The 13,109-nt window shown below is 43.3% G+C and overlaps 1 protein-coding gene and 1 long non-coding RNA gene across 2 annotated transcripts in view; one reads left to right on the top strand and one right to left on the bottom strand.

Annotated features, from left to right (window-relative positions):
• LOC101739027 (probable sodium-coupled neutral amino acid transporter 6) overlaps nt 1–13,109 on the top strand; it is a 40,785-nt gene that overhangs the window by 10,682 nt on the left and 16,994 nt on the right. Inside the window, exons 2-4 of the mRNA XM_004927212.4 lie at nt 1,044–1,250; nt 2,273–2,393; nt 3,057–3,169. Coding sequence (XP_004927269.2) covers nt 1,058–1,250; nt 2,273–2,393; nt 3,057–3,169 — 427 coding nt within the window. The 5' untranslated portion in view covers nt 1,044–1,057. The remainder of the gene's footprint in view (nt 1–1,043; nt 1,251–2,272; nt 2,394–3,056; nt 3,170–13,109) is intronic.
• LOC134200773 (uncharacterized) lies at nt 11,232–12,286 on the bottom strand. The gene is made up of 2 exons (XR_009975824.1): nt 11,711–12,286; nt 11,232–11,414 (listed from the first exon to the last, which is right to left on the bottom strand). It is a non-coding gene; the product is annotated as an uncharacterized LOC134200773 (long non-coding RNA).

The raw sequence follows: 13,109 nt of genomic DNA, 5'->3' as shown, positions 1-13,109 counted from the left end.
GGGACCTCTAGTACTACGAAATATACCATATGAGTCGACTATTATCAAAGGCGGCAATCTGACTTTTGGACAATGATTGGTAAATCAGAAAAACGAATTATTGACTTTGTATTCCATTGGCAGTCACAAAACTCTTCGGAACGACATCTTAGATAAATAACAGGTTAACTATTAACCTTTATTTAATGCAGGTTTTGAACCGTATTCTCTGAAGGAGACGATTATATTCAAATAAATCTGTATTGACATATCAATAAATTTTTTTTGTCCAAATGTACAGATTGCCACCTTTGATAATAGACGACTCATATATATATTACCATATATATAACAGGACGAATTGCAAGAAAATAAGATATTTTTTTTTATAACTAGCATAGCAACGAGGCAAGGGACTCCTTTTCGCCCAAAATTCCATTACTTCATCACATTCCACAAAAATAGATAAACTGGTTCTCTCACAATACGACTTACGGTCATTTTCATAACAAAATAGTGCTAACTTATTTATTTATTTTACTATATGAATTGATTATATCAACTTTTAAGTCGTTCGCCAACAAATCTTGATTCCGAATATTTTTGTATCTACCATAGTTTGAATCCTGACACAAACTGATACAAACATAGGGACCATGCATTATTGCTTAGATGGGTGGATGAGCTCACAGCCCAACTGGGGCTAAGTGGTTACTGGAGCCCATAGACATCTACAACGTAAATGCGCCACCCACCTTGAGATAAAAGTTTTAAGGTCTCAAATATAGTTACAACGGCTGCCCACCCTTCAAACCGAAACGCATTACTGCTTCACGGCAGAAATAGGCAGGGTGGTGGTACCTACCCGCGCGGACTCACAAGAGGTCCTATCACCAGTAATGTCAGGGCACATATTAACCTTTTTTTTAGCGATAGGCAGCAACTTGGCTGTGCCCCTGGTATTGTTGTTGTCCATAAGCGACGGTGACCACTCACTATTAGGTCGGCCGTATGCTCGTCTACCTATAAAGGCAATTAAAAAAACTGATGCGTTTTGTTTGCAGCTGAACTGCCGAGGATGAATGGAAATTGCACCCCGGAAACTCCACTCGAGGAGTCGCAGACCAAGCCCTTGGTGGTGTCTAGTCACGACCGCTACACTGTTGGCGAAACCACCGGTGGGCTCAGCGTTCTGTTTACTATCCTCTGCATAGTAGATCTCTTCGGAGTGTTTCCTGTCATAGCACTACCTAAAAGCGTGATAAGTTGCGGTAAGATTCTCATTATATTAATAGTATTTTCTTTGTGTGTCGAAAACATAACATTAAAACTATTTTTATGATTTTTATTTTGGTCATTTTGTTTTAGTGGCGTTTTATAAATATGTTTTATACAGTTTATACAGTTTTGGTGGTAAGTTTTAATTGAGATCCTTAATGTTACCGTGCCTTATGTTAACCGAGCCAAAAGCTGATTGCCTCTACCACGAGACAAGGAGTCCATGTATCTGCTCTTTCGTTGTGTACTGCAAATCGGCACACATGATTCCTTCTTCGCGGTATGCTAGGTTAGGCTAAGTTAGTATTTATGCCATTTATTAGGTTAAGTAAGGTTTTCTATTGAGCTAAATCAGAAAGATGTGAAGCGACCGCTGACAATATAAAGTACCGCCCTGCCAATAATTACGTAAGTTAGGAACTCTTATGATTTTAATTACAATCATTTAATGCATTTCTTTAATTAATTATAATACAAGTTTTAAAATTAGAATCATTTAATTTATTAAGTAAATAAATAATTTAATTATTCGATTAATCAAATCAATTTAATTAGAGGATGCTACTACGTCTTCATCATTGAAGCTTAGTGAACATGTACTTTGTCTTAAATTATTTGACCACATGCACCGGTCACCGTCCTCGTCGAACCCTTCGCGAATTAACCCATACACACAGCCAACTGAGTTTCTCGCTGCATTTTCTCAGTGGGTCGCGTTTCCGATCCGGTTGTAGATTCTGCGAAGCACTGCTCTTGCTAGGGCCAGTGTTAGCAACACCCCCGGTTTGAGCCCCGTGAGCTCACCTACATTTTAGGGTGAAGCTGAAATAGCCTCTCAAAGGTATCAGCATAGGTAGGATGAAAAAAGATATATATTTGAATCCATTCTAAAGTCACATGTTGCCGGCTTACGAAAACAATGTGATCCTAAGTTTTACTTATCTAGAACACCGAACAAAATATATTAAAAACAAAAAAACAAATGAAATTTGAACAAATGTTGGTGATTGCTCAGGAATATACGGCATCCCCCTAGTCCTGTCAGTGGTTGGCCTGCAGCTATACACCGCTGCCCTGCTGGGGAGGTGCTGGCTATTGGCCAAAGAAATCACTCCTATTATCAGCGAAAAGAACAGGTAACATTTCTAACAATACGCTCTGATTGCATACCGAGCTTTGCTGTGTGAATTGGGTATCGCAAATGTCGTCCATATAACACGATATTTTACAACACGGTTCCACTATAACATGAAAAGAAAAATTCCCCAAAACCTTCTTGAAACATAGTAGGTACTTCTATAACGCGATATGGAGATTTTTGTTTAAAATTATTTAGGAAATTGCATTGTGCACTATGAACATACAATATAATTATGGGAATAACCGAAAATTAACTGCTTATTTTTATTGTATAATACGTACTGGTGATAGGACCTCTTGTGAGTACCACCACTCTGCCTATTTCTGCCGTGAAGCAGTAATGCGTTTCGGTTTGAATGGTGGGGCAGCCGTTGTAACTATACTGAGACCTTAGAACTCATATCTCAAGGTGGATGGCGGCATTTACGTTGTAGATGTCTATGGGCTCCGGAAACCACTTAACACCAGGTGGGCTGTGAACTTGTCCACCCATCCTGGCAGTAAAAATAAAAACGTAAAAAATACACACATAGTTGACAAATATCATTAAGAAAAATTACTCTCCCCTTTCTCTTCTAAGACTGATGTCTCTATGTATGTTCCCACTGTGTCCTGAAAATTACTTGTTAATCAAATCCTAATCAAAATCTCTTTATCAGGAGTCCATACGCAGCTGTGGCACAACTAGCGTTCGGAGATCCGGCCAGGAGGCTGGTGATCTTTCTGATCGACGCCACCGTCTTCGGCTCTGGCGTTCCAAACTTCATCTTAGGTGAGTCTTATGTTAAGTACCGCTGTTTACGATGTCAGTGCAGTGAGCTCAAATAGACTACCTAAGTTTGCCTTCATTTATTTAAAGCCAACAGCGCAAAAATGGCCTTACCCATAATTTTTTATATTCAAGCTTATATGACGAATATTGGAATTTATTTAAAATATAATAAACGTTGATGCAAAACCGGCCTATACATAGTTTCACCGATAGATAACGGATGGCTTTGTAAACATTATTTTTGCGCGTTTTTTTTTTGCCTACTCCTTTTTTTTTTTTTTTATTGCTTGGATGGGTGGACGAGCTCACAGTCCACCTGGTGTTAAGTGATTACTGGAGCCCATAGACATCTACGACGTAAATGCGCCACCCACCTTGAGATATAAGTTCTAAGGTCTCAGTGTAGTTACAACGGCTGCCCCACCCTTCAAACCGAAACGTATTACTGCTTCACGGCAGTGCAAATTCAAATTCATAAAAATTCAAACCTAATTGCCTCCATAAGCTTAGGCCACTTTTGCGCTGACGGCCTCAGTTGGTTAATGTATGTTTTAGACTTTTAGGTCTTTTAAAAAATAGGTTTATTCTTAGTATCTGCTTGATTTGACATTCCCAGAGTCTACTAGACGTTCCGGCACTTTAGTATGTAGATCGAAGAGATAAACCGTCATAATTACTTCAGAGAGCCGCGTAGGGCCCCGGTGACCTATGTAGCAGTTAACGTGTTAAATTATCGCCACGTACTAACTTCATCACAGCTACGCACTCCTTGGATCTTTCACTTCATCAACGAGGGTTAACTGGAAGAGAATGCCTAAATGGCGTTAAGTTCGCCTTTGTACAACAATATTTTTGTGCAATAAAGAATTTTCATTCATTCATTCATTTCATTCATAAGTGCGAGACCAGTTCTGGATAAGCCCCTTATGGGCTAAGAAGAACTTAGACTTCTCTGTCGTACGGTATCCGTAACTTCAATTTAATTTAGTGTTGGAAAGAGATGAATATATATTTGAGTAGACCTATTTGTATCATTATTAGTTGTAGAGCATTTTGTGAGCCCGTACGGGTAGGTAACACTATCTTGTCTATTTCTGCTGCGAAGCAGTCATGCTTTTAGTTCGAAACAGGAGACAGCCCTAAAAGTACAACTAACGGTGTGACTACACCTTTTTTTTTTTTCCTACCTAAGCTGATGGCCTTGAGAGGCTATTTCAGCGTAACCGTGGCTAGTAGGTGAGCTCACGGGGCTCAAACCTGATGACGTTGCTAACACAAGCCTTAGCAAGAGCCGTGCTTCGCAGAATCTACCACCGGATCGGAAACGCGACCCACTGAGAAGATCCGGCGAGAAACTCGGTGGGCTGTGTCTGAGAGTTAATTTACTCGTCGAGCCCTTCGTCGCAAGCGACGGGTTCGACGAAAACGGTGACCGGTGCTTGAAGTACTTAAAAGCACCGTTAGTGGATCGGGAGGATCCGAGATGACGTGTTTTGGGCGACGTCGACTGCTTTCCATTCTGTCCGCAGGATCGGGAATGTGACCGGCGGCCACGATGAGAGGATTCTCGTGTCGTGCCGCTTTATCGAAGTGGCGCATCGACGCCGACTGTAGATACTTACTGATGGACTCTAAGTCCAGGTCATCATGGAGGTCGACGTTCCTGACGAACCACGAGGCTCCGACGGCTATCCTGCAAAAACGGGATTGGATAATTTGAAATGATTTTAGGTGAGTGCGGGCCGCGTGAGCGAACACTACACTTGCATATGTCATGACGGGGCGTATGCAAGTTTTGTAGAGTGTCACCTTATTTCTAAGGGACATTTTACTTCGCCTGCATATCATCGGGTAGAGACGTCCTAGAATGAAGGCGGCACGGTCGCGTACGGTCTTGATGTGAGGGCGGAATGTCATCCTACTGTCGAGGGTGACGCCTAAATATTTGATCTTCGGGGCCCACGGTATGGGCTGGTCTAACATCGTGATTGGGCGAATGGCGGAGGCGGAAGTGTCGACGCGCCTAGTCGGGAGAGGGATGCTCAGCATGGTGTTCGGAGGGCGACCCCCTTTGAAGAGCACCGCTGTGCTTTTCGTGGGGTTGATGTCGATGCGCCACTTCCGGAACCACTGTCCCATGGTGGTAGCTGCGATCTGAAGTCGTCGATGAAGCAACGCCTTCTTCCTACACGAGTAGTAGATGGCGGTGTCATCGGCGAAGAGCGCCAGATAATAATAATAATAATAAATTGGCGTAGGGAAATGGTGACCCCATCGCCCGCGGGTGAAACAATCAATATGAGATGGTTGTTCCATCCGCGCAAGCAACTAGCGCTAGCCGAAGGTGTAAGGCACCGTGCCGAGCGGCTGCATGGCCTAGGGCACTAAGTCTAGGTCGTGAACGGTCCCCTTGGAGTAACTGGCGACCCTCCACTGTATTCTAGCCTTCTGCAGATATGGGGCTCTGTCTGCAGCGACTGTTAGACCCCACATAAAAGCCCAACGATGAGTAAAACCTATAACACAAACAAAAGATCTGACTCGTTAAGACCACTTCAGCGGCTCGAACCCCCATCATCATCACCACCGGGAGGCTTGGTGCCTGCAGAGTCCACAAGGACTTCGCAACAGGCACCCGCACTCGGTGGAGGGCGGCGCATGCGATGGACTCGTGAACAAAATTCCAATGTCATGCGCGCCCACTTTGGGGCTGTGGGGGGAGAAACAAGCGGCACAGGGCGTCGAGCAAGACTGCTTCGTAATTTTCAAGCGCTTGAGCCATCGCTGACACACATTACAGACCAGAACCTAGCCGACCGAGTTCGTTTCATAATGCGCTCTAACATCTTCAGCGCAAACGAACTCGAACAACTACGACTCGAGGCTGTTCCGGCCTCCTCTCTTGCACCAGCTGAAGGACGTGTATCTATCGCATCTATGCAGGACTTAAATGTCGGCGGTGCGGTAGACACTGGTTATCAACCATTGGCTGCTGACGGAGGGGCGGACGGAATAGCTTCCCAGGACAACGAGCAGATCAAGAGGATTCTTGAAGAGGCGATTTTGGAAGTGCGTGAGATGCCTCTCGACGCGAGACCCCGGATCCCCAGAATAGCTCAGAGTCACCATAATCGGAATGTCGTTGAGGCCGTTAACGAGATGCTGCTTCCATATTTGGAGAACATCAACAGCCTCACTGATACGAATTCAATCCTGTTTGGCGCCGCAATGGCAGTATGTCGGTGTATTGGCGCCAAGCTCCAGCCAAATCGGCAGGTGACAGCTGCCGACGCTCAGCGTGTGAGAGATGCCGAGCCTGCTTGGAAGCGCAGAATTGAACGTCGTATCGGTGACGCTAGAGTCGTTATCGGCAAACTGATTAGCTTCAGGACGGGCAACACGAGGCCGAGAGTCTTGCGGTTTGTCAGAATTGCGTTTGCGGGGTGTGGCTTAGGCCCTGCAGTGCCAAATGCACAACAGCTGGCAGATCGCATAGACCTCCTGAAGCAGAAGGTGGCTGCTTGGAGCAAGCGCATCCGGCGGTACTCGGAACGAGTTCAAAGGTATCGCCAGAATCGCCTCTTCGTAAGTGATCAGAGGAAGTTCTAGAGGTCCCTAGAACAGGCCAATGTTAGCGCCGTCACTGAACGTCCAGCTGGACAGGAGATGGTCACATTCTGGCGCAACTTGTGGTCAAGACCTGTGGAGCATGTGGAGGGCTCCTGGATGCAGGTCATTGAGGACTCGTGTGCGGGCATACCACCGATGAGCCCGGTAACTATCAGCAAAGGTGATATTAAGGCTGCAGTCTGTAGTTCTTCACACTGGAAGTCTCCAGGCTGCGACGGACTGCAGCTTTACTGGCTAAAAAGTTTCCGGGCTTGTCACGAAACCCTCGCCAGACAGTTCCAGTAAGCCATAGATACAAAAGTGCTCCCCGACTTCCTCACTACTGGGATCACTCACCTCATTCCAAAATCGGAAAGTACCGCGGATCCGGCACAGTACCGGCCAATAACGTGTCTTCCTACCACCTATAAGACACTGACATCCGTTCTGGAAACTAAGATCTCACACCACATAGACAGCTGTCGAGTACTGTCTGGTGCCCAGAACGGGTGTAGGCGTGGTAGCCGCGGTACTAAGGAACTCCTCTTGATCGACGCGGTATCTGGCCAGCAGGTCAAACGCAATCGACGAAATTTCTCTGCCGCCTGGATAGATTATAAAAAGGTATTTGACTCGGTCCCCCATACATGGCTGAAGAGGGTCCTCGAGCTGTATAAGATAGACGATACAGTTCGAGACTTCCTCGGTGCCTGTATGGGGCAATGGAACACAATGCTTAGTCTATCCGGTGTGCGGCTGTCGGCTGTAGAAGACCGAATAAAGGTGAATCGGGGTATATTCACCATCCACAATCGGGTCCATTGTGGTTTTGCCTGGCCCTGAATCCTCTCAGTTCATTACTGGAGGCTTCGAGGACAGGCTTTCAGTTTCGAAGGGGGGGCTTGATTGAAGGTGTCCCACTTGTTCTACATGGATGACCTCAAGTTGTACGCTCCTCACGCTGCAGGCCTCAGGCGACTGCTTGACATCACTTGTGATTTCAGTAGTCGCATTAGGATGAGGCTGGGAGTCGACAAGTGTGCGGTTCTCCATGTAGAGAGAGGGAGCATAGTCTCATCGGATCGTTTACCTGTATCCGATGGGATATACCTTCGGGCACTCTCCGAGGGAGAAACATACCGGTACCTGGGCATGTCGCAAAATTTAGGTATTGACGTGGCGGTCGTTAAACAGGCTGCATGCGACTTGTTTTGTGAACGTTTAACAAAAGTGTGTAAGAGCCTTTTGTCGGGCGTGAATAAGACAAAGGCGTTTAACGGCTGGGCGATGCCCGTCCTGTTGTATACCTTCGGCGTGCTCAGGTGGACTCAGACCGAACTGGATGCCCTGGATAGAAAAGTCCGCTCAATTATGACCCTCCATAGGATGCTCCACCCGAAGTCCTCGGTAATGAGATTGTACATTCCGCGGAAGTGTGGTGGCCGGGGCCTACTTAGCGCCAAGGTCATGCACAACAGTGGGGTGTGCAGTCTCAGGAAATATTTCCTATCGAGAGCTGACAGTGTGATGCACAGAGAGGTCATGGAATGCGACAAAGGACTGACCCCGCTAGCCCTGGCCAGAGACGGGTGGCAATCACCGGCGGTACTCAGTACCTCTGACCGTGAGGCCATATGGAAAGGGAAAGAGCTGCACGTACGCTTCTTTCAGGCACTGCATGAGCCCCACGTGGACAAAGAAGCCTCCGTGCACTGGCTGCGATTCGGTGACCTCTTTGGGGAAACCGAGGGTTTTGTCTGTGCAATACAGGATCAGGTTATCAGGACGAACAACTATAGGAAGCACATTCTGAGGGATGGGACAGCTGACATCTGTCGATTATGCCGCCGACCGGGTGAATCCCTCAGACATGTCACCTCTGGTTGTTCTATGCTTGCTAACACTGAGTACTTGCACAGACATAACCAAGCAGCCAGAATCCTCCACCAAGAGCTCGCCCTTAAGTATGGCCTCATCGAACAGAGGCTACCGTATTATAAGTACCAGCCGGACGCTGTACTCGAAAACGACCGTGCCAAGCTCTACTGGGACCGGCCCATCATTACGGACAGGACTATTCTTGCGAATAAGCCTGATATCGTGCTGATGGACCAGACGGAGTCTCGGGTATTTCTGGTGGATATCACCATCCCCTACGACGAGAACCTCGTGCGGGCCGAGGCAGATAAAAAGACCAAATATTTGGACCTGGCGCACGAGGTGACCGACATGTGGAGGGTGGTATCTACAGAAATAATCCCGGTAGTTGTGTCGGTGAATGGTTTGGTCCCTAAAAGCCTCTCAAAACATCTCGAGAGGCTTGGTCTCAACAAAAAGTCGGTGGTGGCCCAAATGCAAAAAGCAGTCTTGCTCGACAATGCCCGTATAGTTCGCCGGTTTCTCTCCCAATAGTCCCTAACGCTCCGGCCGATTGTTGCCCACCTCGCCGGAGTGTGTCCTGCCGTCTTCCCAGGCGTGGCGGTGTTTAATACACATAATAATAATAAATAATAATAATAATAATAAATAAATATTTACTAACAATCACGCCACGTTAACTAGTCCCGTGATAAGTTCGTAAAGAACTTGTGTTACAGGTACCAGATAACGGATATAAATGTAAGATTTTTATTATACACATAAATATATTTAATATACATCCATAACCCTGGAAAAGACATTTATATTTATCATACAAATATCTTCCCTTGGCGGGATTCGAACCCGCGACCCCCTTGTGTAGTGACCATGTCACTTACCACTACACCAGACGGCCGTTAAATGATGGGTCTCCGGAGACCGAGGTATATCATTGATATACAAACTGAATAGTAACGGGGAGAGGGCAGAGCCTTGCGGGACTCCGGCTGTGACGTGACGGGGGCGGGAACGCGTTCCCTCGACTCGATATCGGAACGGTGACTACACCACTTAACATCAAGAAGGCCTAGAGCTCTTTCATAATTAACATTGACTAACAAAAAAAATGTTGTTGAAAAATACTTTTAAACAAAAATATTTTTAAATTATCAATTTTTGGAGGTAATTATTTACCTATGCTTCTTAAATTCCATTAGAACACAATTTTCTGCATTTTATTAAGAAATGTTTTTTTATCAGACGAATCCAACCGGTAGATTAATTATTACAATCTTTAACACTATTTCGCGCTGGAAATCTGTTGAGCTACCCAGAGCCAGGGCGGCTTGTAGTACTTTTTTTTGATCATCCACAGTTAAAACGTATAACAAGATATCAAACAGTCAACAGCCCTAAACACGTCATTACGGGTCCTCCCGATCCATTAACGGTGCTTTTAGGTACCTCAAGCACCGGTCACCGTCCTCGCCGAACCCGTCGCTTGCGACGAAGGGCTCGACGAGTAAATTAACCCATAGACACAGCCCACTGAGTTATTCGCCGGATCTTCTCAGTGGGTCGCGTTTCCGATCCGGTGGTAGATTTTGCGAAGCACTGCTCTTGCTAAGGCCAGTGTTAGCAACACTCCCGATTTGAGCCCCGTGAGCTCACCTACACGTCAAGGAGAAGCTGAAATAACCTCTCAAGGCTATCAGCATAGGTAGGAAAAAAAGTCACACAATACAATTCCACTGACCTTGAATTGAATCAATGAAACGATCGAAATGAAACGCGACCCGACCTAGGATGTTTTGATTAAATTCATATTCTATTATTTATATTATTATTATTATTCTTTATTGATCAAGAATCCTTCATTTTTATGTTACGATCGCATGGAACTTAGAACTCATTAAAATTCAGCATTTATAATTGCCATTGAACCTATATACCGAATAACCGAATAAATAATATATTTATTCGTAGCATTCTTCGATCAACAATAGTAACTAGATAAAGGGATACGTACAAAATTAAAGCAAACACTGTCCGCGTGAATATATACTTATATAGCTACATTCGTTTACTAACAAACGGAGAAAAAAGTTTTGAAACACTTTTACGTTCAAACTAATTACAACTATGGCACCTAGTAATAAAGTCACAAATCTCTAAAATATTATCTAATACTTACGATTATTCGTCACATAAAACGAGCAAAGCAATAAATTACTCCTGTCACTTACCAATAAAAAGACATATTTTAAACAATTTTTTATGTTAAATCAATCTTAAGAGGCAACAAATAAAGTAACTTTTCCCTTAATTGCTCCGAGAACTAACATCGTTTTGCTTTATTTATTTTTGCTTTTTGAAATGCCGATTTCTGTTTACTACAGGAAGTAAGGGAGTCGCGCTGAACACTAAAATAATTTATTAATGAATTAAAGTAAAAGTTTAGTTGTTTACTTTTTATGTTTTGGAAATGTATGTTTGTTAGTATCTATACATTTCTTATTATTTTATTAGCGTTACGTTTTTGTGTAATATATATTTTTAAGTTTTCGCGACCGGTGCACATAATAAAACAACGTTTAAACGGTTTCAAGCGTGGTATTTTTATTACAATGTTTCGGCCACGTTTCAGTAGCCGTGAGCACGGAAGGCAAAGATGTCCAGTGTCAATGAGCGGAGATCTTAGCTGGCTTATAAAAGTCATCTCTTGTTTCTCTGGCGACAATCGAGATCCATTCTGCACACGTGATTGCTAGGAAAGCTAAAATAAAAATGGAAAGCTAAGTATCTAATGAGAGTCCAACAAACAGACACAAAAGCAGCATTAAACAATTTTAACCAACTAATTTTGAAGTACTGCTAACAAATTTTAAAAAATTATTACAACACAAATCTACTCCATGCATTTACTGTTCTGTTAAGCAAAAATTTGTCCATGTGTTGGCCGAGCCTTGGCCAACATTTGTAGCGGTGGTTAAAAATCGGTAATTTTGTTCAAAATTTAATATTATTTATAAGTTTAAAGCTTAAAATATAGTTTATACTTCATGTACTTACCGAAAGTAAGATACTCCGGCCGTTAAATTGCTTTTTCGGGCCTAATTTTTGCAACTTTTAAATACATACTGCGGTATTGTGAGACGGGTTGACATTGGCTGTGTTTGAAGTGAACTAAACAAAATAAGAGCTCACATTTCAAGTGCGCTGTTATTTGACGAGACGGATTTTATGCACCGACCCGAAATCTAGTTAGTATTGTTGATCGAAGGTAGCATTGAACTAAAAGAAAAAAAAAACTTGACATGTTTGACGTAGGTATATCTAAAAATATATTTTTAGGTATGAAGATTAAGTTGATGTTCGTGATAGCAATCGGTTTCTTGGTGAAGTTTTGAAACAGCAAATCAAACAAAATAGTTTCTTGGTCACGTGACTCACCTTACAATTTTAGTTTCAATTCAATCTAAAACGTGCACACGGAATTTTACTTTGAAGATGATAAAAAAAATAGGTTTTTTTATAACTATCAGAATTTTTCGGGATTACAGTAAAAAAGACCTCAGACAATGGTTTAAATTTTATCTATCTAAGAATAGATTTATAAAGTGAAAATTTATAAAGAAAATTATTAAATATTAGGTAAGTTTTTTTTGTATCACAATTGGCAAAATCTGTTTTTAATCGAAAAAGGCTATCACTAGTTTTACTTAGATTCCGAAGTTATATACGAAGTTGCATCTTTTGTTAAAACTTGTCCCAATAGATTCACCAAGATTGAAGTCGTCGTGGCCTAAAAGATAAGACGTCCGGTGCATTCGTGTTGAAGCGATGCCCCGGTGTTGGAATCCTGCAGGCGGGTACCAATTTTTCTAATGAAATACGTACTCAACAAATGTTCACGATTGACTTCCACGGTGAAGGAATAACATCGTGTAATAAAAGTGAAACTCGCAAAATTATTATTTGCGTAATTACTGGTGGTAGGACCTCTTGTGAGTCCGCGCGGGTAGGTACCACCGCCCCGCCTATTTCTGCCGTGAAGCAGTAATGCGTTTCGGTTTGAAGGGTGGGGCAGCCGTTGTAACTATACTGAGACCTTACAACTTATATCTCAAGGTGGGTGGCGCATTTACGTTGTAGATGTCTATGGGCTCCAGTAACCACTTAACATCAGGTGGGCTGTGAGCTCGTCCACCCATCTAAGCAATAAAAAAAAAAAAAGATATCTAATGTGGCAAATAGAAATCGACGCGACGATAAACTATGTTTTCCAAAAACCAAAACTACATTAAAGACTAACAGTATACTAGGTAAGGATATTTAATAAACTACCAGAGAAAAGAGACCTAGACGATTTCATTTTGAGAAAAAACTCAAAGATAATCTTATTAGCGAAAATGATTATCACATAAATGATTTTCTTAGGGACGACATTAAAAATAAATGGATTTTTTTA

The sequence above is a fragment of the Bombyx mori genome, chromosome 20, assembly GCF_030269925.1.
Source record: "Bombyx mori chromosome 20, ASM3026992v2".
In the NCBI taxonomy this organism is placed as follows: domain Eukaryota; kingdom Metazoa; phylum Arthropoda; class Insecta; order Lepidoptera; family Bombycidae; genus Bombyx; species Bombyx mori.
Note: the sequence above shows the minus strand (reverse complement) of the source record. Positions and strands in the feature narration are given on the sequence as shown.